Genomic DNA, 25,324 nt, shown 5'->3' on the forward strand with positions numbered 1-25,324 from the left:
CCTCTCCTGCACCCACCCACCTGTCATTCTCTGCTGGTTCCCTGTCCCTCACCACAGTCATGTCACATATTCTATTCCCCTCTCTTCCCCCTTCCCCCGTGAAGATCTCTCCCTCCTCAGTCATGGTCCTCCCTCGCGCCATCACACAGACATACGTCTCACAGGCGTGCGAGCGCACATCCACCGATTTTAAATCCAGGTTTCACGTGATAGAAATCATGAGCTGTCTGCTGTTCTGAGTGACTGTGTGTCACATGAGGACTTTCAGCTCTAAGCATTTTCTTGCAAATGTCATGATTTCATTTTTCTTTTAAAATTCCATTGTGTATGTGAACCACATTTTCTTTTAAAAATGTATTTTTTAATTATGCTTCCACGTCTGTACATGAGTGTGTACGTGCACATGAGTGCAGGTGCCCACAGAGATACGAAGTATCAACTCCCTGTGGAGTTGGAGTTACAGGTGAGCCCGATGGGGTGTAAGAAGAGAACTCGGGTCTGAGGGGAGAGCAGTCCATGCTCTTAACCACTGAGACATCCCTCCACTCAGTCACCACATTTTCTTTATTTATTGTTGGTGTTTGTCCCAGCTTATGTGCTTTTTATCGATAGTATCATCTCTCATCAATGTTCTAATATTATTCTTTCCCCAGTGAAAAGTTGTCATGGAGAGTTAGAGCTTCCCTGACTACCAAAGGCAATCTGAGTGTTTCATTATGGATTTCTGAAGTACAGTCTGTTTTATTTTAATGAGATCTTTGGCTTTGATAACTTAAAGTAATTTAGTTGTAACGTCTTTAAAGTTGCTAGGAAAAATATAGTTTAATACTTTCCCCCTCACATGGAACCATTATGTTTAGAATCTAGCTTGGTCTAACGTGATCCATTGAGAATATGTTTAAGAAATAATTTACAATTGACTGTGATCAGACTATAGTGCAAGACAAATTAATTTCAGTAAATACATATTAAAGATGAAACAGTCTACATGTGGCCGTGTAAAGAGGTAAGTTCTAATGGCTGTGCCCCATTTTGTTCTCCATGCAGCGTCGTTGCTGGTCCCCGCTGGTAGACCTCTCCCGAGTTTTACACCAGAAGACCTGGTATGTAGCTTGTCCCTTCACTGAGGGCTGGCAGACGGTGGAGCACAGACGGAGTTGACAGCCCTCAGCTTGAGTGGGAGGAGAGGTGGAAAGCCAGAGGGGTCGGCAGAGGTCTCTATGCCTTGGAAACCTCAGGAGTGAATGAGTGAGTGAATGAGTGTCCCCGTACCCTGCTCTCCCAGAGTGCTCCCGCTCACTGAGCTTAGGACATTCCTGGAACTACAGTGTGGGGGGATTTAATGTGCTGTGTTAAGTACGTACCTGGTACCTCTGAAGGAGATTATTTTTTCCCAATTTTCTTTCCTTCAAGAGTAGTTATCTGATAGTTTTCCATTGTGTTTGAGTAGAATATTTTGCTTTTTTATTTGTTTTTACTTGGGTGAAGTAGAATTATTTTCCTTCTTTAGGCCTTGGAGGCAAGAAATAAAATTATTTGTATGTATAGAAAACCGAGTAGCTTTTAGATAGACAGGTACACTTCCACATTTCCTTCTCTTCCACGGCACTGATGGTCATAATCCATGAACTATTTCACGCTGTCTTTCCAGGGTGTGAGTCTTAGCGGGCAGCCATTTGCCTTATTCATTAAGATAACATTCCCATGAGGGTCTTCTTGAGAATGGCTTTATTTTGATGAGAGACCAGTGGGATGTCTCAGTCTTTAAGATTTATGGAAATATCTTTTTCCTTGATTATAAAAATACTATTCTGTAAAAAATAAAAACAAATTCATAAAGCAAATCTTGAAAGAGCCTATTCCCCACAGATAATCGTTGTAATTGTTTAAAATGGAACCACTAAGTTATTTCCTGAATACTATATTATCTTTTAGATACACAGTAGAATCGCTCTTCACTGTTTCTGTGATCTTATCCCCACTTCCATCCCTTCCTCCTTCCCTGTTTCCTTTTTCCCTCCTTTCTTCCCATGGTACTCTCCTTTACTATAATATACAACTCTCTTTGCTAGTAAATTAAGACCTGCCATAGTAGTTAAGCAATATTTTGTTGATGAGCATTTTCTATTTTCTAAAATAGAATTTTATTGGTTATATTTGCACATGTCTGTTTGTGAGATAATCAGGTAAATTCCTAGAGGTTGAATTTCTGAGACAGTGGTCATGCATGTCTTTCATTTTGGTATTTGCAAAATTGTCCTTCCAAAGAGTTGTCCCAGTCAGCGTGCATTCTATAGAAACAGTCGTCTGAGAAAAGCAAATTTTCACCACACCCTCAGCAACACTGCATGTTGCTTATGCCAAAGTAGAACTCAGCTCTTGTTTAAGGGGAGAGAGTGACCATAGCCTAAGCACACAGGTTCAGACTGCTATGAATGATGTACTTATCACAGAAATGTTTATATGACCTTTGATAATCACAGGACAAAGATTCAGTCAGTGTATCTAGTAAATACATGATAAGGACATCAGGCAGTCAGATTATAGCAAAAAAGTGACATCTCTGTGGTAGATTTTAGAGGTGTTTGAAGACACTCTTGGCTTCTGGGCTGGGGAAGTTAGTGCCTTCTTATAGATTCCAGAGGTTCAAACTGTCAGTAAGGATGTTAGATCAGATACATAGGTGGATGATACATGGCTGTTATGGGGACTAAACAAATTCCAAGATAATTTTGGCTCTCAATCTGAAACATTCCAACTCTCTACGATGATGAAGTTCTAACCAGCCAATCAGTTTGCAGAATTATTAACAGTGATCTGGCATTTTCAGGAACTTCAGTTCACTCTTACCTCTTACATTTTTGCAGATCTGATAGACAAAAATGTTTCTTTGTCTCCATTTAGTGGATTTTAAAAACCTTAGGTTTAATCATATAAAATTATACATTATAGATGCACTATTATATCTTACTTTAAAATGCAGCTAAAGATCAATTTAGACTGGAAGATCCTTGCAAACAGTTATGACTCTTACATTTGGCCTCTTGAGAATCCGAGGTTCAGGCAGAGCTGTGCATGGGGCCAGTGTTATGGAATGGTGTCCAGTCTAGTCGTTATGATTTATTGGCCTGTGGCTAACTATTGCAATGGAATTCCTCTTGATGGAATGATTTGAATCAAATGTTGACATGCTGTTTAGTCAGAGAAATTAGCCTTAAATGTTTATTTATTTTTTATGTGCACATTTGTCTGTGTGAGGGTGTCCTATCCCCTGGAACTGGAGTTACAGTTGTGAGCTGCCATGTGGGTGCCAGGATTATGATAGCTGCAATCACTAATGCTATGAGACTTCCTGAGGACTAAGCAATTAGTGATCAGAGGACCTGGGTCCTCTGGAAGAACAGCCAGTGCTCTTAACCGCTGAGCTACCTGCCCAGTCCAGCCTTAAATGTTAAGTGTAGTCAAACTATGGTGTTCTAGAGAATCATACTTTTGAGTCCCTGTGATAGTGTGATAAAATATATGGTTTGGATCTTTTTATAACTTCCTAATAAACGCTTGTTATGTCTAGAATACCTCCAGCTGTGGTGCGAACTTTGCCTTTCCCGGCTATCCGATCCACGTCCCCGCGGGTGTGACCCTGCAGACCGCCTCTGGTGAGAGCTATTCTAAGGACATTCATTTTAGCATGGACATTAAGTGATGTGATCTTTTAACAAGTATTTGTTCTTTGAGAATTTCTCATGTAGTTTGATTGTATCAACCTTCACAGCCTCCCTCCACTTCCTGAAAGATTTCCCGAGTTTTAGTAAACTGTATGTTAGAGGTGATAGGAGCCTCTAATAAAATTTCTAAAGTAGAAAATAAATAGCAGTTGTGATTGTTAGGAAAGAAATGCAGCGCAGAAGACATTGAGCTGGACCTGTCCTATGGCTCATTCCCAGTTCTCTTTCTTAGGAATTAGAGACTTATTATGTATTCAAATTCAATTCAAATTAGCTAGCTTATTTTTATCATTTTTCATTAAAAACATTAAATTAGGGGCTGGAGAGATGGCTCAGTGGTAAAGAGTACTTGTTCTTCCAGAGGACCTGGGTCCAAGTCCCAGCATCCACCTGGTAGTTCAGAGCCCTCCATAACTTCAGGTCCAGGGGAATCTGATGCCCTCTTCTGACTTCCATGAGTACTGTATGCACATGGTACACACACACACACACACACACACACACACACACACACACACACACACACACGGACGGACGGACGGACGGACGCATGCAGCCAAACACTCATACACATAAAATAAATCTTTTTTTTTTCTTTTTTTCCGAGACAGGGTTTCTCTGTGTAGCTTTGGAGCCTTTCCTGGAACTCAACTTGGCAGCCCAGGCTGGCCTCAAACTCACAGAGATCCGCCTGGCTCTGCCTCCCAAGTGCTGGGATTAAAGGCGTGCGCCACCACCTCCTGGCACATAAAATAAATCTTAAAAAATTAACACGAAAATTTAGAGTTATGTTTAATTTATTTGTGTGTCTGTGGGGGTGGAGATGTGTGTACACGGAGGGCAGAGGAAACCTGTGACAGCTGCTTCTTCCCCTCCACCACGAAAGTCCTGGGGACGGCACCTTCTGAGACAGCTTGCTGACCCATTCATCTCAGTTTTAGCAAATATGAAGTGAAAGCGTGTGCACTGGCTGGTTTTATGTCAAATTGACACAAGCTAGAGTCATCAGAGGAAGGAGTCTCAGCTGAGGAAATGCCTCCTTGAGATCCAGCTGTAAGGCGTTTTGTTTCCTCATTTAGTGATCAATGGGGGAGGCCCAGCAATTGTGGGTGGTGCCATCCCTTGGCTGCTGGTCCTGGGTTCTATAAGAAGGTGAGCAAGCCAGGGGAAGCAAGCCAGTAAGCAGCTCCCCTCCATGGCCTCTGCATCAGCTTCTGTCTCTGGGATCCTGCCCTGTTTGAGTTCCTGTCCTGACTTCCTTCAATGATAACCAGCACTGCTGAAGTAAAAGCCGGGTAAACCCTTTCCTTCCCAACCTTGCCTTTTGGTCACGGTGTTCCATCACAGCACTAGAAACCCCGACTAAGACAGCATGCACCTCTGTTTTGTAGTACTAACCAAGGCTGCCCGACTCCTGCTTCCTTTCTTACTCCACAGTTCATGGCTTAGTAGAAAGGACAGGCTTTCAGGACCTTCTCTTGGTTTGAAAAATGTGCAGACTTATTTGGGTTGCTGTGAAGTTTACGTTTCTAATTCACTGCTAAAATATAGCTTCCTTCTGAGTGTTAGTGTAAAGGAAGGAGAGAGAAGAGGCTTTGTGTCATGCAAATCTTAAGTACATGCAATGCATTTTCCATGACTGCTTGTTAAAATTCTGTTGTGCGTCAATAACATCCATTTTTCCAGTAGAAGAGACTCGTGGATTAAATATTGGTGGCCTGTATGACCAAATTATGTCAGTTAAAAATAGGAGGGGAAAGGCTAGAGTTTAAAAAAGGGTATTTTAAAAAGTAATGAATATTTATTGCAGAAAACACAAAATACCTTAAAATAATTTCTAGAGACATTCACTATTAATTTATTCATATATCAATTTATTCATTGAAATAAATTAGAATTTTCTTAGACTGGGCTGAGGAGATGGCAGTGGGTAAGAGCGCTCACACAGCAAACTAAAGGACCTGAGTTCAAATCCCATCACTTAGGAAAAAAGCTGGTGCCGCACAGAACAAAGACAGGAGGACCATTGGGACTTCCTGGTTACCAGCCTAGCTCCTGCCTTAGGAATGAGGCGGAGGGTGACAGCATGGGACACCGATGTCCTTCTCTGGTGTCTGTGAGCACACCTGTAGACACCACACACACACCACACACACAACTGAAAGAGAATCGCATTATACTTACCTTTTCCTCCTCCTTTTTAAGGTCACCTTTACAAAGTTAATGTACCAGTCATGGTGACACAGACTTCTGGAAGAACAGATATTCTCCAGCACCCATTTCAGCAAGTCCTCCAGCAGCTGGGGCAGCCTTCACTCATACAGACCAGCGTTCCGCCATTGCACCCCTGCTCTCTCCCAGCAGCTCCCGAGAAGTCGCACCGAATGGAACCTGTGCTGCTACAGCCTGCCATTCTGCATTCCACTCCAGTAGAGAGGAAACACTTGGAAAATGCAACCACCGATAGGCGTGGTCTCCCTGGAAACGAGCATAAGGCTGTGCCGGAAGCTTTGTTGAGGCCACAGGAAAGCTCTCCGTACATCAACCTTCCAGGTGTGGGGTTTCTGCCTCATGTCACCCTAACAGAGTCTAGCCTGGAGCCGGTGCTGGGTGCCTCAGCAAACATGACTCAGAACCTGCATGGTGGTCCTTTCCCCCAGGGCCCTCAGGGTGCTCTCCATCACCACATGCTCGACACCCAGCTTCATGGCCTTAAAGACAGGATGTTTGGATGTGACTCCCTAAAGGAACTGAGGAAAACAGAGGAGCCTGGCAACCTCCCTGCATCAGAGACGGTAGAGTTCTGTGTTCATCTTCTTGGTAGTAGGAAGTAGACGGTAGCCTGTGGTTAGATATTCCAGGTTGTTCTCTTGAGGTGGAAGACGAATGAGAATTATGTATGTTTTGTTTTTCCCATAGAAAATTGTTTCTATTTTTTCATAGTGTCATGGTAAGTTTCAAAAGTCAGTTTGACTTAAGGGAAGAAGTGGGAGGTGAGTATGATAAAAATAAATTATATGAAATTCTTAAAGAATAATGTATTATTAAATCAAAGGCAATATTTTTTCTCTTTACAAACATAAACTCTTACAGCTAATTCCATTTATCCAGTTTAGTGTTATATAGAAAATGAAACGTCATGCTCAGATAATAGAGTACTCATCCCCTAGCACAGCTCGCAGTCTGTAGAGTGGACAGTTAAGTACCACCTGACATTGTATCTTCGGAATATTTACAGTTTCTTTCTTCTTTCCTTTTCTCTGCCTTTTCTCCTTGTTCTCCCCCTTTCCCTATTTTCCTTTCTCTCTTCTTCCCCTCCTCTGGTGCTTCCTTCTCCTTTCTTCTCTCTCTGTCTCTTATGTTACTGAGATCTCACCCGGGGCCTGGCAGATGCTAGGCAAGCACTGAGCTGTAACCTCATCCTCTACCCCTTCAAGGGTGGGAGGAAGATGGGGCAGAGTGATGGAGGATGATGGGTACGGCAATGGAGGATGATGGGTACAGTGATGGAGGATGATGGGTACAGTGATGGAGGATGATGGGTACAGTGATGGAGGATGATGGGGTACAGTGATGGAGGATGATGGGTACAGTGATGGAGGATGATGGGTACAGTGATGGAGGATGATGGGTACGGCGATGGAGGATGATGGGGTACAGTGATGGAGGATGATGGGTACAGTGATGGAGGATGATGGGGTACAGTGATGGAGGATGATGGGTACAGTGATGGAGGATGATGAGTACAGTGATGGAGGATGATGGGGTACAGTGATGGAGGATGATGGGGTAGAGTGATGGAGGATGATGGGTACAGTGATGGAGGATGATAGGTACAGTGATGGAGGATGATGGGTACAGTGATGGAGGATGATGGGTACAGTGATGGAGGATGATGGGGTAGAGTGATGGAGGATGATGGGTACAGTGATGGAGGATGATGGGTACAGTGATGGAGGATGATGGGGTAGAGTGATGGAGGATGATAGGTACAGTGATGGAGGATGATGGGGTAGAGTGATGGAGGATGATGGGTACAGTGATGGAGGATGATGAGTACAGTGATGGAGGATGATGGGTACAGTGATGGAGGATGATGAGTACAGTGATGGAGGATGATGGGGTAGAGTGATGGAGGATGATAGGTACAGTGATGGAGGATGATGGGGTAGAGTGATGGAGGATGATGGGGTAGAGTGATGGAGGATGATGGGTACAGTGATGGAGGATGATGAGTACAGTGATGGAGGATGATGAGTACAGTGATGGAGGATGATGGGTACAGTGATAGAGGATGATGGGTGCAGTGATGGAGGATGATGGGTGCAGTGATGGAGGATGATGGGTGCAGCAATCATTTTATATTGCCATAGGAGTTACAGATGTGCACCACTGCCTCTGACTTTCTGTATGGGTTCTGGGGATCTATCTCAGGCTATTAGGCTAGTAATGTTTTCCCCTGCTAAGCCATGTCACAGACACGGGACAGTTTCTAAATCTCTCTATAAACCCCATCTAATAGGGAATATTTATTTGAACTGTTTGAACATTTTTTAAACTCATCAAATATACTAAGATATTCCATGATGTATTGGTTAGTTTTGATGTAATTAGGTTGGTTTTCATGGTCAACTTGGTTGGATTGAAAAACATTTAGGCGATTGTTGAAGTACCTTTCTGTGTGTGTCGATGAGAGTGTTTTCATGTTTCGGCATATGACTGGAAATATCTAATAGGCCAGGTGTCCAGATGGAATATAGGAGGAAGGAGAAAGCCCAGAAGTATGGATATTCTTGGCTTCCTGGCTGCTATGGTGAGCAGCCTCCTCCAAAGCATGCTCTATTGCTATGAAGGTCTCCTTCATTGGAGGCCCAAACCAGTGAACTCAGAGCCCTGAAACCATGAGACGAGGTAAATTCTTCTAAATTATTTCTCTCAGGTACCTGTCACAGTGACAAGGAGTCTGAACGGCACACCTGGCAGACGGGGGTAGTGTGGCACAGGGAGCCATTGCCACAGCCTGCGAATGTGTAGCTGCTGTCACCATATTGTGGTTGATCTAGATTCAGCTTCTGTTAAGAATAAGAGAAGCTTGGTCCTGCCCTGTGAACAACTGGATTGTACATAATTTAGGTTGAAGATGGGGTGCGAGAGGTTGTTGAGTTATAATTTAGGTTTCTTATGCTTTGTGTTTATTACCCTGTATTTTGAAGTTCTGTCTTACCCGCCGCTGGAATAACATAGTTATGTCTTAAATTGTAATGATTGGAAGCTGGATTGGGCAAAGCTTTATCCTAAGGAATCTTATTTTATTTGCTTATTGTACTACCTAGCCACAAAACCCACACACACTTTAGACACCTCCTGCAGTAGAAGATCTTGGCCACTGAGCAGCTGGTTTGCTGTACAGAAGAAAGGCTGAGGCAGCCACCCTGCCTCATTACATCGCCTTGCAGCAGAACTGCTGACATTTTCCACATTCACACAGGATTCATGGAAGAACCGGCGCTGACATTCCTTTAACATTCAACAGGGTAAAAATACCAGTTGCTTTGAGGGCAGCTGGCATCCAATTTTAATTTCCATTCACACATTGACATCATTAAACAATTCCAATGCTGTGAGCCCCTTTTTCTTTTCAAGCTGGAGACTGACAACTTTGTAACAGTACTTGGCAGAGTTTGAGACCCTGCACACCAGTGGAGCGTCCGAGGATGCTCCCTCCACAAGACAGGGTGTCTCTGCTTCTGTAGAGGGCCCATGCTGTGGGTTTCAGCATGTGGTCTGTATTACTGCTGGGCCAAAGCCAGTAATTCCAGAACTCTCCTCTGCTGACATAAAGCTCAAAGACTTTCAAGCCACGCTTTTGAATTATTGGGTTTTTTTTTTCAATGCATATATCAAAAATGTAGACAAAGTGTTATATTCTCCTTTCTGCAGGGTTTTTTTTTCTTCAGTTTTCTAAAGAACAGCACTGAAGCCCCTGTCTGGGGAACTGTTTGCTCTTTTGGGGAGGGAACGACAGCCGCTTCATAACATTTCTTCTGGAGGATTTGTTGGTGGGTGGTTGGCCATGTGAAATACTTGAATCTCCCTGTGCATGGTCCTTCCCCATTCACTATGAATGCTGTTGAACATTATTGGCTCCTTTGGTTGTCCAGCCAGAAGGATGTCAGAGCGAGCATCTATGTGAACTTTCCAATGTTTGCTTCTGAAGTCTATTGAAGTTATTAGAAATTTGAGTTTATAATACTGCTTCTCCCTCTGAGTCAAAAGAGCTTCCCTAGTTTAAGAAAAACAGGGTCTTATTTTAATTCAATTGGAAAAGTCCTGGAGAGAAGGGTAGGGAGGAAGGGACAGGGAGAGAAAAGGGGAGGGGGAGAGAGGTGAAGAAATTCAGGGGAAGGGAGAGACTGGGGAGGGAGAAGAGGGTGGTATGGATGTTGCACACAGTCACGGGAAAACTGTTCTTCTCTGCCGCTCTCTGCCTGTCTCCTTCAAACAGGGCCTCACTGAACTGGGAGCTTAGGGTTTTCCAGCTAGCTGGCTACCCAGTGATCTGCTGCCTCCTCTCAACCTGGGCTTCCAGGCTTCAGCAGCCACACCTGGCTTTCAGAAGGATGCTGAGGATCTGGACTCGGTAGCAGCCCGTGCTCTGACCCACCGAGCCAGCTCCCCAGCCAGTCCTGGAATTTGCCATAGTCCTTAGGAAGCTGCTAGCTCATTTAACAAGTCCTGTAGGGACTTCAGTCCATTTTGTACAAGAGATATTTGTAACGTAAGGTTTGCTTTTTGCTGTTAAAGTGAAAGGCACATTTGGCACGTGATTCAGGACTAGGACTGACTGAGTAACTCCCTTTCCAAAAGTCAGATTCATTGAGGTGTAATCTAAATATACTAAAAGTCACCTCTCTTGGTGTATGGTGTGGACTTGGACAAACACAGGCTGTTATAGGAAGGAAGTACAGCCGTGCTGGAGAACCTTTGCCTTACTCCTAGGACTCCCTTTGTGCATTGGTAGTCGGTGCCTTCCCTCGGCCCCAGTCCCCAAAGTCCTTCACTGGACCGGTTTCCCTTCAGCAGGAGTGGCCTTTTCCAGAATGACAATCAACTGGGGCTGTGCAGAGTGCAGCTTTGGCGGGATGCTTGAGATTACCCTATGCTTTTGCATGTAGCCCTGTACCCTAGGTCACCAGTAGGGGGTTTGGGTGGTTTCCTAGTTTTGGAATTTGTATAGCTGGGGCTGGATAAATATTTCTCTATTATTAAAGGGGCCATGAGTAAACATCAGAGAAGCCCCGTGTAAAGCATGTGGCTTTATTGGACGGTTCATCTTCAACACAGTCATCCTGTGTAGGTTTATTTCTCTCCCCTACACGATCCATGCCTATTTGCTTTCCACCAGTGTGGCATTGTTTTTATTGTAGTGGCTTTAAAGTAAGCTGGGCCTTTAAAGAAGAAGAGTCCTTCAAATTTGTTCTTTTTCAAAATCATTTTGGCTTTTCTAATTCCTCTGCATTTCCATATAAATGTGATAATCAGCTTCTTAACTGAAAACAAAACAAAACAACAAAAACCTGAAACCCAGCCTCTGGGATTTCTCTTGGACTGTGTTGACTCGACAGATATGCACACAGAGAACCACAACCACAGTCTGTTCAGAGTGACTATTTCTTCATGACTCAGTCTTGGTAGGGCTGGGTCTCCAGGGACTTGTCTATTTCATCTACTTTTCCATTTTCTTTAGAGATCGATTTTTAATATTGTGTATGTGTATGTATGTGTCTGTGCACATGACTGCAGGCACCAGTAGAGGCCAGAAGAAGGTGTCAGGTCCCTTGGAGTTACAGGTGTCTGTGAGCTGCCCAATGTGGGTGTGGGGACTGAGAAGAGCAGCATATGCTTTTACCTGCTGAGCCACCTCCCCAGCTCCCCCAGAGTTCTCATTTTGTTGGTGGAGTTGTGTCCTTTGGGTTCTCTGAAGGCTCTTTGTGTCTGTAAGGTCAGTAGTGATGTCGCTTGTTTTACTTAGGACTTGGGGCCTCTGACTCTTCTTTTTCCTTTTCTTCAGTCTAGATAAAGAGGCATCGACTTCATTGATCTGTCTGTAGAACCAACCTTCGATTTTAGTGATTTTTCTTTCATCTTTCCCCATTTTTTGTCTTATTTCTGTTTATTAGTACTTCTGAAAACCTTGGATCCCCACTACCACTGCCATCCTGTAAGGTGTTAGGTTAGGTTGTTAATTTGAGATTGGTCTTTCAAATGTAAGTATTTACAACTTTAAAATTCCCTTCCAGGACCTATAAGCTTTGGAATGTGTGTTATGTGCCCTTCATTTTAAATTTTATTACTTATTTATTGAGAGCTCAGGCTGACCTTGAACTGACAATCCTCTTGCCTCAGCCTGCTGGGTGCTGGGCTTACGAGTATGTGCTCCATACTAAACTGTCCTTTCATTTAAGACCTTAAGATCTTGTAATTTCTTTTTTAAACCATTGGGTTTGAAGATATGATGTTTAATTGATACATATTTATAGATTTTCTAGTTTTCTTCATGCTACCATGTTCTAGTTATGGATGTCTAATATTTATTCTAAATTCTTTGTTTTAGTAACTTTATTCACAATTATTTCTAGTATCATCATAAAAGATGCTTTAGTATGATTTTTTTCTGAATTTGTCTTGCATCCTAAAATAATTAATCTTAGTAATTGTTATTGTGATCTGAGAAAATATATCCTGCTTTTGTTGGATAGAGAGTTCCTTTGTGTGTCTGTGAGGGTTAGTTATTGTCCACTTGACACACACTAGAGTTACCTTGGAAGAGGAACCACAGTTGAAGAATTGCCTCCATTGACCTGCTGGGATGTGTGTGGGGCAGCTTCTTATCACGAGCTGATGTAGGCGGGGTGAGCCCACTGTGGGCGGTGCCATCCCTAGACAGGTGGGCCTGGGCTGTATAAGGGGGAGTAAGCCAGGAAGCAGTTGTGCTCACCTTTCCGGTCTCTGCTCCTATCTGGCTCCCGCCCTGACTTTCCTCAGTGACGGACCATGACTTGTAAGTGTTAAACCCAATAAACTTTTCCCTCCTCCGAGTTGCTTTTGTTCATGGTGTTTATAACACTGAGAGAAAATGAATTAGAAGAAGAGTTTCCTAAGTCCTATTGATTATATCGTTACATTCACTATTATGTCATTGAATTTCTATCTGTATACACCCGGAAGTGCGGTGTTAAGGTCGCTTCCTGTTCTAGTATTGTCTCTGCCTTCCATTGTTTCAGTGTTTGTCGTGTATGTGGCTTTGACATTGGTGACGTTTCTAATTATAATTTTGTTGATGAGATGATCTTTTAGGATTCTATGTTTTTCTTTCCATCCCTCCCTCCTTCCTTCTCTTTTTTCTTTCTGCAACAGTTTTTTTTTTTTTTCGAGACAGGGTTTCTCTGTGTAGCTTTGCACCTTTTCCTGGAACTCACTTGGTAGCTCAGGCTGGCCTCGAACTCACAAAGATCCGCCTGGCTCTGCCTCCCGAGTGCTGGGATTAAAGGCGTGTGCCACCACCGCCCGGCCTGTAACTGTTTTTTATCTTAAAGCCTGTTTTCTTCCTTTCTTTTCTCTTTCCTTTCTTTTTTTCCTTTTGACAGTGACACAGGCACTGCAGCTCCTTTGACTGCTACTGTGTGGCATTTATTTTTCTGTCCTTTCATTTGTCAACCCATGCATGTTCTTAGATTTTTCAGTTAGGATCGTGTAGACAGCAGATGGCTGAATTCTGCCCTTTCCAATCCAGTCTGCAGTCTGTGGGTTTTGTTTGCGAAATAATTTGGACAGAATCTGCTCCCGCTGGTTCATTCTCCAGAAAGGTGGAGCTGAGGTTGTAGGAGCTTTTGAAAAGGGAAGGAGGTGAAATCAGCCGGAACCACGGTTCACCATCAGGGTAGATTCATGCTGAGCTCCTAGAATGGGATGGCTCAAAGAGTGTCTCCATGAACTTCAGGTGTGAAAAAACATTGGCTTGGCTCTGTTTCTGGTCACTTCTCCCTCTGGTCCTTCCATTGTGGTTCCCTATGCTTGTGACATCTTCACCAGACCCTAACCAGTGTTGGCTCCTTTTGGAGTCCCATAATCATGGATAACCTCTTTATAGATTTCTCAGGCTGAGGTATTTTGTTAGAACAACCCAAAATGGCCGGGCGGTGGTGGCGCATGCCTTTAATCCCAGCACTCGGGAGGCAGAGCCAGGCGGATCTCTGTGAGTTCGAGGCCAGCCTGGGCTACCAAGTGAGTCCCAGGAAAGGCGCAAAGCTACACAGAGAAACCCTGTCTCGGAAAAAAAAAAAAAAAAAAAAAAAAAAACAACCAAAAAACAAAAACAAAAAAAAAACCAAAAAAACAAAAACAAAAAAAAACCAAAATGGATTGGGAGAGATAATGTAACTCATTTATGTTTAAGGTAATTATTGATTGAGAAGGGCTAACTCTTACAATTTTGTTTCTTGTTTTCTGTGTACCTTGAGTTTTTGTTCAATTCCTTCTTTTCTGTTTAATTGGCATTCTTGTATTAGTACATTTTGATTTCCTTATCTTTCCCACTGTGTGATATTCCATAGCTGTTTTCTATAGCTTTTGGTTATTAGGAGGATTAAATATACTATCTTCACATTTGTTGCTGAGTCCAACAGCAACAAATTCAGCCACACAAAAGCTTGCTTCTTCATAATTCAGCTATTCTCTGCTTTTCCTTATTGTTATAGGTTGTATTTACATAGTTAGACACGTTAACATAGATTTATGCTTTTGTCTTTTGAGTCTTAGAGAAGAATAAAAAGTCAATGGAACTGAAATTACAGTTCTGTATTTGCTATCATCAATTCCCCTTTCCTGGAAAATGTCTTCCTATTGTTTTCCAGTTCCTATCTGACAGTGGCCTTTGATTTCAACCCAAAGGGCTCCGAGGGGAACCAGTGGTGATGGATCCCTTTACCTTTTATCTGGGAATGTTTTAATGTTCCCCTCTTGTTTAAGATGCCAGGTAAACTGCATAGAGTTTATGCAGGGGAGACAGGGAAGCGTGGCAACAGCTATAGATACCACAGCAGTGTTTTCTGTTGGGATGGGGATTGGATTCCACCCTTTCCCTATTTTAAACTCTTTCAGTACATTGTCCCACTGCATTCTGCTGTTGGGTGTTATGCTGGAAGCTGGCAACAATGTTAGTGAATGTAGACAGTTGCTTTTCCCATCCTGCCTCAAATGTACCGCTTCACAGTTTCAGTTAAGTATTTGTTGCTACTGTGTGGACACACAATTGATTTTTGTAAGCCAATCTTACATTCTGTCACCTGTTAAGACCAGGTAATTCTGTATAATCCTTGGAATTGTTTTATATAGTTATAATCATTGTGAACAGAAACAGCTTAATTGATTCCTTGTCAACATTGTTTTCTTTCTTTTTTTTCTCCTCATCTCTTTAAGACTTCTGGTACAGAATTAGAGTGGAGAGAACCAGCAGTTTGCTCTTGATCCCAAGGGGGAAAATGTCGAGTCTTGTTAGCAAGTGCTGTGCTGGCTGTGGGCTTTCTGTAGATGCCCTTTACAGGTGGACAAAGTTTTCTCAGCAAAGGATTGCTGAGAGTTGCCTGGGGGAGGCAGTGGGGAGAGACGCATGCCCTTAACCCTGGCATTTGAGAGGCAGAGGCAGTCGTAGGCTGCCTGACGCTGGCAATCAGTGGTGAGTCATTTCTCCAGCCCTCAAGTGCTCTTGGTAAAAAGCTGTTTGGCTATTTTTGGATAGAATATTCTATACATGTCAGTTAGGTCGTATAGATTGCATGCATTTATCAGGTCTTCTGCATTGTTACTGAGTAATCATTGCAAATGCTTTTGTTGTTTACTGAGAGAAATTACAGCTGTGAACATATCTATTTCTTTTAATTCTTTTAGTTATTTTTGTTTTTGTTCTTGTAGCTTGAGCCCAGGGCCTTAGTGTATAATAAACATGGCTGCTACTCCTGACCTACATCCCCAGCTGTTTTTGATTTACATACTTTTGAAGTGATATTGACAGTATTGATACATGGATAAAAACTTAGGATTGTTGTTTTCTTCTTCAAAAGACTCTTATTGTTGGACAATATTCTTATGTATGTTTTGTACTATTCCTTGTTCTGAGTCTAATATCACCATTTTAGTTTTACTTCGATTGATTGGTGTTTGCATGGTACATGTTGTCTTTCCATACTTAAATACTTTTCCATTTAAATTATTTTGTGTCTGTGTGTGATGTGTGTATGTGTCACAGCATGGATGTGTGGTCAGAGGACAACTTGTAGGAATAGGTTCTCGCCTTCTACACTGTGGGCCCCAGGGGTCAAGTTCAGGTTGTGAGGCTTGGCTGCAAGCTGCTGTACCCATGGAGCTGTCTCAGCAGCCCTCGCCTTAGATACTTTTAACTGATCTGCACGATATTTAAAGTGGTTTCTTACACACAGGATAGTATCAAGTGTTGCTAAGTTGGTCCAGCCTTATGGCTTTGTAACTGGTGCATTTAGACCATTTATACCTGGTGTAGTTATTAAACTCCTTGCTGGTTGTTTGTGTTCTTTCTTTTCTTTTTTCTGCATACGTTTGATTTTTCCTTTGTCTGTATTGATTGTACTGATGACTCCTTCATGTGGAATTTCTACTCTGATGTTTTTTATTTTTAGAATTTCCACTTGACTCGTATTTCCATATGTCCAAGGAAATTTCCATGCAAGGACCACATTATTCACATTGCCCATGTTTCCCACTGGATTGCCCAATGTCAATCATAGTCTGATTCTGACATCCGCATCCTAATCCACTGGTTGGCTCTCTTGCCTATAGTTGGCCTTTCTTGCTTTTTTTGGTTTCCTGTTATTTTTGATTTTGACTGATGGTCAGACATCTTATATAGACAAGGAGAGACTCGGGTACATAGTATTTGCACTTGGAGATGGCCATCATTCTTTTCACAGAGAGATGTATTTATACATTCCACACAACCAAGGGCCTTTTGTTCTTCAGCGTCCTGTACCCCAGGACAGATTTTTTTTAATGGAATCAAGCAAAGCTGTGATGTGATAGTTCGTTTGGCTTCTGCTCTTTGATAGTATGGCAGTGCTATTCTTTTTAGCATTTTTATCGTAAGTGACAGCGGCCATTTTTTTGTCCATGAATAAACATTATCTTGTTTCTGTAATTTAGACTTATTTATAGTTCAGTCACACCATAGCCATTCATTTCTGCATAAGGGATGCACCTTCATTCCATCTGTGAAGGCAGTCTGTTTCCAATGTTATAAAAGTTAATTGCATGTAAACTAATTACTTGTATGTTTATTAATGTTAAATCTTCTATGTAAGGTTATTTTTAAAGAGGACTTTGTGAGGATTCATTGTAGAGAATATTTATATGGATATGCATGCCAGAAGCTAGCCATCCACTCATAAATAAGTTGAATATTTCCTATGTTAAAGTAGTGTCTTAAAAACGATGCATTGAGGTGTGTAATTGTGTTGCCTGAACCACCACAAATACAGGAGTACTAAGAAAGTATGTTTGTTCAAACCAGAACAAAGCTTCTTGGGCCTAGCTTCAGTGATCTGGGAGATTCCAACAGTTTCTTAGGCTGATATGTGAAGGCTCTTTGAGGTCTGCTAGCTGTCTTTTCTGTGCCCTTGATCTGTCCTTGTGCACCTAGTCCTGAGGGCCAACATGACCCAGTGTTAATAACGTGTGTCCCTGTCCCCATGCTTCCCAGACAGCCAGCACGGCCTTGTGCTGCCCTGCAGAATCTAGCGCTCATTACCAAGGTTTTGTGTTTGAGACAGTGCCCTTGAACTCACAGGATCCTCCTGCCTTAGCCTCTAGAGTGCTGCTATTGGCACCGGATCTGGACTCCCATTAGTTTTTAAATGATTTTAATTTATTTTTTAGTCATTAAAATAAATGATTAAATCCACATAAAGTCCTTTTAATGAGAAAAAAATGAATGTTTATGTTAATCATCTTCACAAAAGAGAGGAGTCTTGAAAAATCACTTACAATGTACAACTCTGTTCATATCAGGCACATGTCTCTTAGAAACATTTAAAGACCTTGGCTGAGTGTTTTCATCTGAGGTTTTGTCCATAATGCATATTCCCTTTTTATAATACACACACACACACACACACACACACACACACACACACACACACACACACACACTTTGATTAGTTTCTTAAGGGGCTGATTTTGTCAAAAAGCATAAGAATTGTGCTGTAAATTCTGTGGTATTTATGGTTACATAAAGTACCTCCTTTTATTAAGACGCTTGGAGCTTTGGGGAACTCTAGCCCACTCATGACCGACTTGAAGCTTTAGGGAGCTCTAGCCCACCAGTGACAGATGAATGAGAGTCCATATGCAGCATTGGTGGGGAAACCCTCTGTAATCAAGCTTGGGTTTCAATCCCGGTTCACTCTTTGCTGCCTTTGTGGTCTTATAAGCCATAGTGTCTCATCTCAGTATGTTACACTTAGATTTAAATTTGAAAATGCATATAAAATATTTACCAGATGCTTGTAAGCTCTGTTTGGGAGAGAGAATGATGAAAGTAAAAGGTATCTATATAGCCAGGGTTAATAATTAAGTTACTTCCACCATCACTATGCATTTCCGGAAGGTTTTCCTCATCTTGAAGAGAAGCATTAAATGATGCCTGTGGTGGTCTGAATGAAGATGGCCCCACAGGCCCATAGGGAGTGACACTTTTAGGAGGTGTGGCCTCATTGGAGTAGGTTTGGCTTTGTTCGAGGAAGTGTGTCACTGGGGGCAGGTTTTGAGGTTTCAGATGCTCAAGCCAGGCCCAGTGACTCACTCTCTTCCTACTACCTGCCAATCTGGATAAAGAACTCTCAAGCTACCTTTCTACAGCAACATGTCTGCCTGTGTGCTGCCATGAAGATAATGGACTAAACCTCTGAACTATAGTCAGCCCCAATTAAATGTTTCCTTCTGAGAGTTGCCGTGATCATGGTGTCTCCTCACATCGATAGAAACCCTAACTAAGACAGTTGCCCCCACACCCCATCTCTCTCTTCCTCCCACACCTTGATAGTTCTCATTTTACTTCATCTCCATGAACATTTCTACAACAGGTACCTCTGGTGAAGTGAAATAATAGAGCTATTCTGTGTTAGCTTCTTTGACCTATAGAGTCTTTTGGAATTTGCATAATTTCTCGAGTCACTGTCTTTGCCATTTTAATCAAGTTAAAATTCAGTAGGTACGGGCTATCTAAGGGTATACATATATACATACATACATACATACATACATACACACACACACATATGGTGGCAAATATTATGTGAAAGCAGTCAGCTCATTTGGTGCCAGTGTATGGTAGTGTGTTTACTTAACTTGTAACCGAACAATCATTCTTGTTAGAAATGCTAAAGATATCCCAGAATTCCAAGTTTAGAGACTGATCTTAGAAGGCAAAGGTACATTTAAATGGCCACTCGGGTGTTTGCCAGTCACTGACCATTCAGATTCAGTGTTTTAATGCCCTGCTTGACCTGAAGAACTCAACAGCGCCTCTTCTTTTCGCAGAATTCTACTTCTGAGAGGGACCTGAATATTCAGGTAACTGATGATGATATTAATGAAATAATTCAAATAGATGGAACTGGTGATAACTCTTCCACTGAAGAAATGGGAAGCATAAGAGACGTAGACGATAATGAGTTCCCAGGGATCTCGGACGCGGGCGACCTTAAGGTGCTGGAGGAAGAAGCTGACAGCGTGTCCAACGAAGATTCCACAGCCAACAGCAGTGACAATGAAGACCACCAAATAGACACCGTGGAAGAGGTGAGGCGCTCACCTGAGCCGAGACTTGGTTTGTTAACCATGAGGTTTGCGCTTTTGTGTGTTTCATGGCCAAATGCAATTCTAATTAAGATTGATCTCATCTTCAGCCTTTCAAAATCAGTGATTTGTATGCAGGGCCTTAACATTCCCACCTTAAACTGTGCTTTCACCTGCTGGGACATGATTAGGAACTGGCTTCATATTTGTTCCTTTTAAGTAGACGTAGTAGGCGGCTTAGGAGAGACAGTTTTTGTCCTCTTTCTAATAAATATGGTGGCATTTGAGTGGGATGTGGTGACTAGGTTGGTGAGGTCTGTTGACTCTCACTTGCGGCTGCCTTCAGGTATCTGCCTGTGGTAATGCCTTCTATGAGTCACCGTCTTTAACAGTCCCAGCGTCCTGTGGGTCTCATTGCGACTTGTCATTTCATAGATGAGAAAACCGAGATACAGAGAATTTTGATCATTTGCCCAAGGTTGATCATGTAATTATTAAGTGGTCACGCTGGAATTCAAAGCCAGGTTATTTGACTTTGAAGCAAAAATGCTATTCTGTCTCTTCGGGTCCCTTTACTTCTATGTCTTTCTATCTTTGAAAAAAAACTGAAGCATCATGAAATCCCTTAATGTGATCATCTTTCATCTTTAGGATCCTCTAAATTCCGGAGATGATGTCAGTGAGCAGGACGTGCCAGACCTGTTTGACACAGATAATGTAATTGTCTGTCAGTATGATAAGGTACTGTGCTCACCTTTTGGACTTGGGGTTTATTAATTGAACTCATACTGGAAGGTACATAAAATAGTATGAAATATGATGGCGAGTTCCAGTTCGCAGTCAAGTGACTCATAGAACAGCTGTTTAGTCCTGTATGTGTGTGCATGTACATTATTTGCACACTTGTGTGGGTGCACATGTGTGTATGGGTGTGTATGTGCATGGAGACCAGAGGACAACCTCTGCTATTGTTCCTTGTGTGCTTTCTACCTTGTTTTGGGAGACAGGGTTTTTCATTAGCCTGGAGCTAACGAAGTAGGCTAGGTTGGATAGCCAACAAGTCCCCTTGATCTGCCCATGCTTGCTGCCCCAGCACTGGGATTATAAGCATGCACTGCTGTGCCCAGCTCCTTTTCATGTGGATCTGGGTCTCTAACTCAGGTCCTTACATTTGTGTAGCAAGGCTTAAGTCTCAGTAAATGATCTATTTGCAGCCCAATTCTGTAAAGTTGAGGGTGTGTTTTGGGTCTACCACTGTGCTGTATGGGACAATGACACTTGAAAGTGATAATCATTGTTCTCCCTCCCCCCCCTCCCGTGGTGATTGAACCTTGAACCTAGGATGTAGCGCGCGCTGCATCCCCAGCCCCTAAATGATAATCTGTGTCTTAAGGAGGGGACAATCTTATTCAAGCACACGATTTCTTACAGGATAAAAAAAACCACACACGATAAGATGGCAGGCAAGTCAGATGTTAGAATAGCGTGACAAGTAAGGCAAATGCCGCTGACACATGAATCAAACCTTAAGCTGTGTGGCAGACAGCAAGACCTAAAAGTAGCAAGGAAATACAAGAAATCATTTGTTGCTAGAATTCTCCACGAACCCCTCACGGGCAATGTGAGCCTTTGAAATGGGGCTTGAATGATTTGTATCTCGGAGAGAGGGATGGAAGGCAGGCATGCAGAGTGTAGCCCGATGTAAAGCAGAGACACAAATGGATGGAGTATGTGCACGGGACAGTCTCACCAGCATTGTTTGGGATGCCCACATCCTTACTATTGCTTGCCATGTGACATTCAGATCCTTGGCATCCTAGTGTGTATGAAGTGGGTATTAATATAGTGTTTTTGAGTCATAATTTGATATACTTAAAGGAGACAGAGGAAATGCTTTTAAGTGCTACAAAAATAAGCTTTTCTCTACAAAATCTCCTTATTCCTTCTAACATTTTATATAGATAAAAAAATGATAATTTATCAGATTTGGTCTCCATCTCCAATAAAATGTAAACTCTTCAAAGGCAGGATTTTTAAAAAAAAAACATACATAACATGTCTACAGTCAGCCCTCTATACCTGTGGCTTCCTCTGCAGAGTCAACCAAGGAGATCAAAAACCTTTGAAAAATGTAAATGTTTCCTGAACATGTGCAGACTTAGTTTTGGTCACTATTTTCTGAACAATTTAGTATTACTGTTATTTAAAAACATTCGCATAGCATTAGATGTTACAAATAACCTAGAGATTATGTAAATCTTCCAGGAGGATGTGTGTAGGTTGTATGAAACACACGAAACCATTTATATAAGGGGCCTGAGCAATCCACAGACTTGGCTCTAGTGACTGTGGGGCCAATCATTGATACTTAGATGTGGAGTGATGGTTCTCATGGTGTACGAATGACTTGATATATCTCCAATACTTAAGCTAGTGTTTGGTGTAACTAAGTGTGTGGATGTAACTGGGATCTGTGGAATGAAGACTCAGAGGCATCTAAAGAATGAATATAGCCTTTCATGGCTGCAGGGGGGTCCAACCTCGAAGGACTGAAGCCCTATCCCTTCACCTAGGGCATTTTTATTTACTCTCTATTTACAGTTTAGCAGTTAATTTCAGCACCTTCAAAGCAACCTAAAAGGAGCTTCCAGGGACCAAATGCCAAGTGCAAATTACTTGATTTATCAGGTACCGTAGTTTTCCGGGTTTCCTGAACCAAGTTTTGCACAGGCCTTTGATTCTTGGGGGACTCTCTGATCCTTGACTCTCAGACAAGATTCACATAGGGTGATAGGAGAAACAAAAGGTGAGAGAAACAAAAGGTGTGGCTAAACAAAGGAAGGATTGGGTCTAGGTGCTGCTCTCTGGAGCCAGGCCAGGAGCTCAGCAGGAATGCACTACAGTTTGGCTTACAGGAACCCAAATGTTTGCCAAAGAATGAGTAAAGTATCTTGAGGAGGTCTTACATTTAGGGTCAGAATAATCCCATTTGCTATTTTAAAGAATGGAAGTGACCTCTTAGTTTACGAATGTAGTATGGATTATTTTTCTCTCTTCAGATTCACCGAAGCAAGAACAGATGGAAATTCTACTTGAAGGATGGTGTCATGTGCTTTGGAGGGAGAGACTATGTATTTGCAAAAGCCATTGGTGAGGCCGAGTGGTAAATGCTAGAAGCTCAGTACATCAGCTCTGTGAACCTACGTGGGACTGGTATATTGTATGCTGTGAACCACATTTTTATTTTATATGTAGTCCATCAAAGAGTTGATTAACTTTTTGTTCACTATATGGAATGAAATAAATTTAATGAAATAAAATGATAGTTCAAATGCAGATACAGATCGACAGCCTTACATTTCTTTTGTTTCCTGTTCTGGCTGGTGCCTCCTTCATTGTCTCCTTGTTGTGAGAGCACCATGAGGTGTCACATTTAGTGATTAGAAAAGTCACCATAGCCCCACCTACACTCCGAATACCCCATGTCTTTTCAAAATGCAAACAAAATCCATTCAAAAGTAAGCTCCGAGGTGAAGTGCCATATCCATCCTATTGGGTACTGATCTAACTATTTAGGTTTGGGGTAACCACAGAGAGAAGTAAGAGTTCACCAAACTATTTTGGATTTGGTACTCACTCACCAGCCTCAGACCATGCTGTTTAAAAACCCAGGTCTTGTGGAATTATCCGAGTCAGTGATTTTCAAGGTTTTGGCCAGGATCCACACCATGGAATGCACTTAGAATGTGAAGTCTCTTTTTGAGTGTACATGGGCACACATAACAGAAGTGCAGTAAAAGATGCAGAAATTACACCTGCCTTTGGCGTGGTGGCCTTCTGCATTATCTAGTTGACTCTGTGATGTTTAAATAAATAACAATAAAAAAAACTAGATAGTTTTGGCTCACAAAGGTGATTTCACTTTGTGACCATTTGTACTTTCTTAAAAGTAAGACATTTATTTTTAATTTTATGTGTATGGATATTTTGCCTGAATGTATGTCTGTGTATCACGTTCATGCAGTACCCACAGAGAAGATAGCATCAGATCCCCTGAATCTGGAGTTATATACAGTTGTAGCTGTCACATGGGTGCAGGGAATCCATCCTGGGGCCTCTAGAAGAACAGGCAGTACATTTAACTGCTGAGCTCTCTCTCCAGTTAACATTTCTTTTTAATCTGCTGACTGTCTTAGTTAGGGTTTCTGTTGCTATGTTAAAACACCGTAATCAAAAGCAGCTCAGAGAGAAAAGAGTTTATTTTTGCATATACTTCCATACCACACTTCATCAGTGAAGGCAGGGCAGGAACCTGGAGGCAGGAGCTGACACAGAGGCCATGGAGGAGTGCTGCTTACTGGCTTATTCCTCATGGCTGGCTCAGCCTGAATCCTTATAGGACCCAGGACCACCAGCCCAGGGGGTTTTTCCACCTGTAATGGGCTGGATCCTCCTCCATCAATTACTAAGAAATGATCGTATAAATTTGCATGCCCACAGCCCGATCTTATGGAGGTATTTTCTCAGTTGCTTCCTCTCAGAAGACTCTATCATGAATCAAGCTGACATAAAAACTAGTTAGTGGGCCGGGCGTTGGTGGCGCACGCCTTTAATCCCAGCACTCGGGAGGCAGAGCCAGGCGGATCTCTGTGAGTTCGAGGCCAGCCTGGGCTACCAAGTGAGCTCCAGGAAAGGCGCAAAGCTACACAGAGAAACCCTGTCTCGAAAAAACAAAAAAAAAACAAAACAAAAAAAAAAAAAAAAAAAAAAAAACTAGCTAGCACATTGATGTCCATAACTTCATTGTTTAATTTAATATGGATGTGATATCCTATTTATAGGATCCTGCTCCCACCAAGTTAATTCATGATTTTCTTTTCCATACTATTTTTGATTAACATTTCATTCATTAATAATGTTAATGGGGTTTGGTAGGATATTTTTATACACATTTACAGCATGCATCAATCAAGCACAGCCTTCCTTTTTCTACACTCCCTTGATGCTCTTCCCAATGTTTACTTATCACTATTCTAGTTTCAAGTCAACTTTCTTTTTAATAAATTATTAAAATCTTATCATAAGAATGAAATTATGAAATTTGCAGGTAAATGGATGGAAATGAAACAGTTGTCCTGAGTGAGGTAACCCAGACCCGGAAAGTCAAACAATGCATGTTTTCTCTTAAACGTGGATATTAAATTAAAAAGGTTTTATACCATATATATATATAATTTCATTTTTATTAACAGCTGAGTAATATTTTAGTGAGTAAATGTCCCACATTTTCCATTATCCATTCATCATTTGATGGACATCTTAGCTATTGTGAATAGAGCAACAGTGAACACAGATGAGCAAGTATCTGTTGTTATAAGATGTGGAGTCCTTTGGGAATGTTCCCAAGAGTGGTGTAGCTAGATCTTGTGGGAGAAAAGTAATCATCAGTCTCACCCAGGTACAGGCCCTGTTAGCTACAGTAGTGACCTGCCTATGGGATACGGGCCACCCGCACGATAGTGGTGTAGATGTTAGGATAGTAACCAGTCGCTTTAGAATTGGATTTAAGGCCTGCTCCATGAGATGGAACCTGTACCTGATCCTGTTAGTGAGTCCAAGAACCGCAGACTAGATAGGGCATGGGCCAAGGAGACAACCTAATACCATTATTCTGCTAAATGAGCATGGCAATAAAACCACTTCTAATGACATGTCAC

At 42.1% G+C, this 25,324-nt stretch overlaps 1 protein-coding gene across 5 annotated transcripts in view; it reads left to right on the forward strand.

Annotated features, from left to right (window-relative positions):
- Gtf2a1l (general transcription factor IIA subunit 1 like) overlaps window positions 1-22,943 on the forward strand; it is a 38,140-nt gene extending 15,197 nt beyond the window's left edge. For all 5 annotated transcript variants that reach the window (XM_006985793.4, XM_042267618.2, XM_042267616.2 and 2 more), the window contains 6 exons: window positions 1,048-1,103; window positions 3,572-3,656; window positions 5,931-6,520; window positions 19,350-19,610; window positions 20,259-20,348; window positions 22,667-22,943. In XM_006985793.4, the coding sequence (XP_006985855.2) occupies window positions 1,048-1,103; window positions 3,572-3,656; window positions 5,931-6,520; window positions 19,350-19,610; window positions 20,259-20,348; window positions 22,667-22,774 (1,190 nt within the window). In that variant the 3' untranslated portion in view covers window positions 22,775-22,943. The remainder of the gene's footprint in view (window positions 1-1,047; window positions 1,104-3,571; window positions 3,657-5,930; window positions 6,521-19,349; window positions 19,611-20,258; window positions 20,349-22,666) is intronic.
- The last annotated feature ends 2,381 nt before the right edge of the window (window positions 22,944-25,324 follow it).

This window comes from Peromyscus maniculatus, chromosome 22, assembly GCF_049852395.1.
Source record: "Peromyscus maniculatus bairdii isolate BWxNUB_F1_BW_parent chromosome 22, HU_Pman_BW_mat_3.1, whole genome shotgun sequence".
In the NCBI taxonomy this organism is placed as follows: Eukaryota; Metazoa; Chordata; class Mammalia; order Rodentia; family Cricetidae; genus Peromyscus; species Peromyscus maniculatus.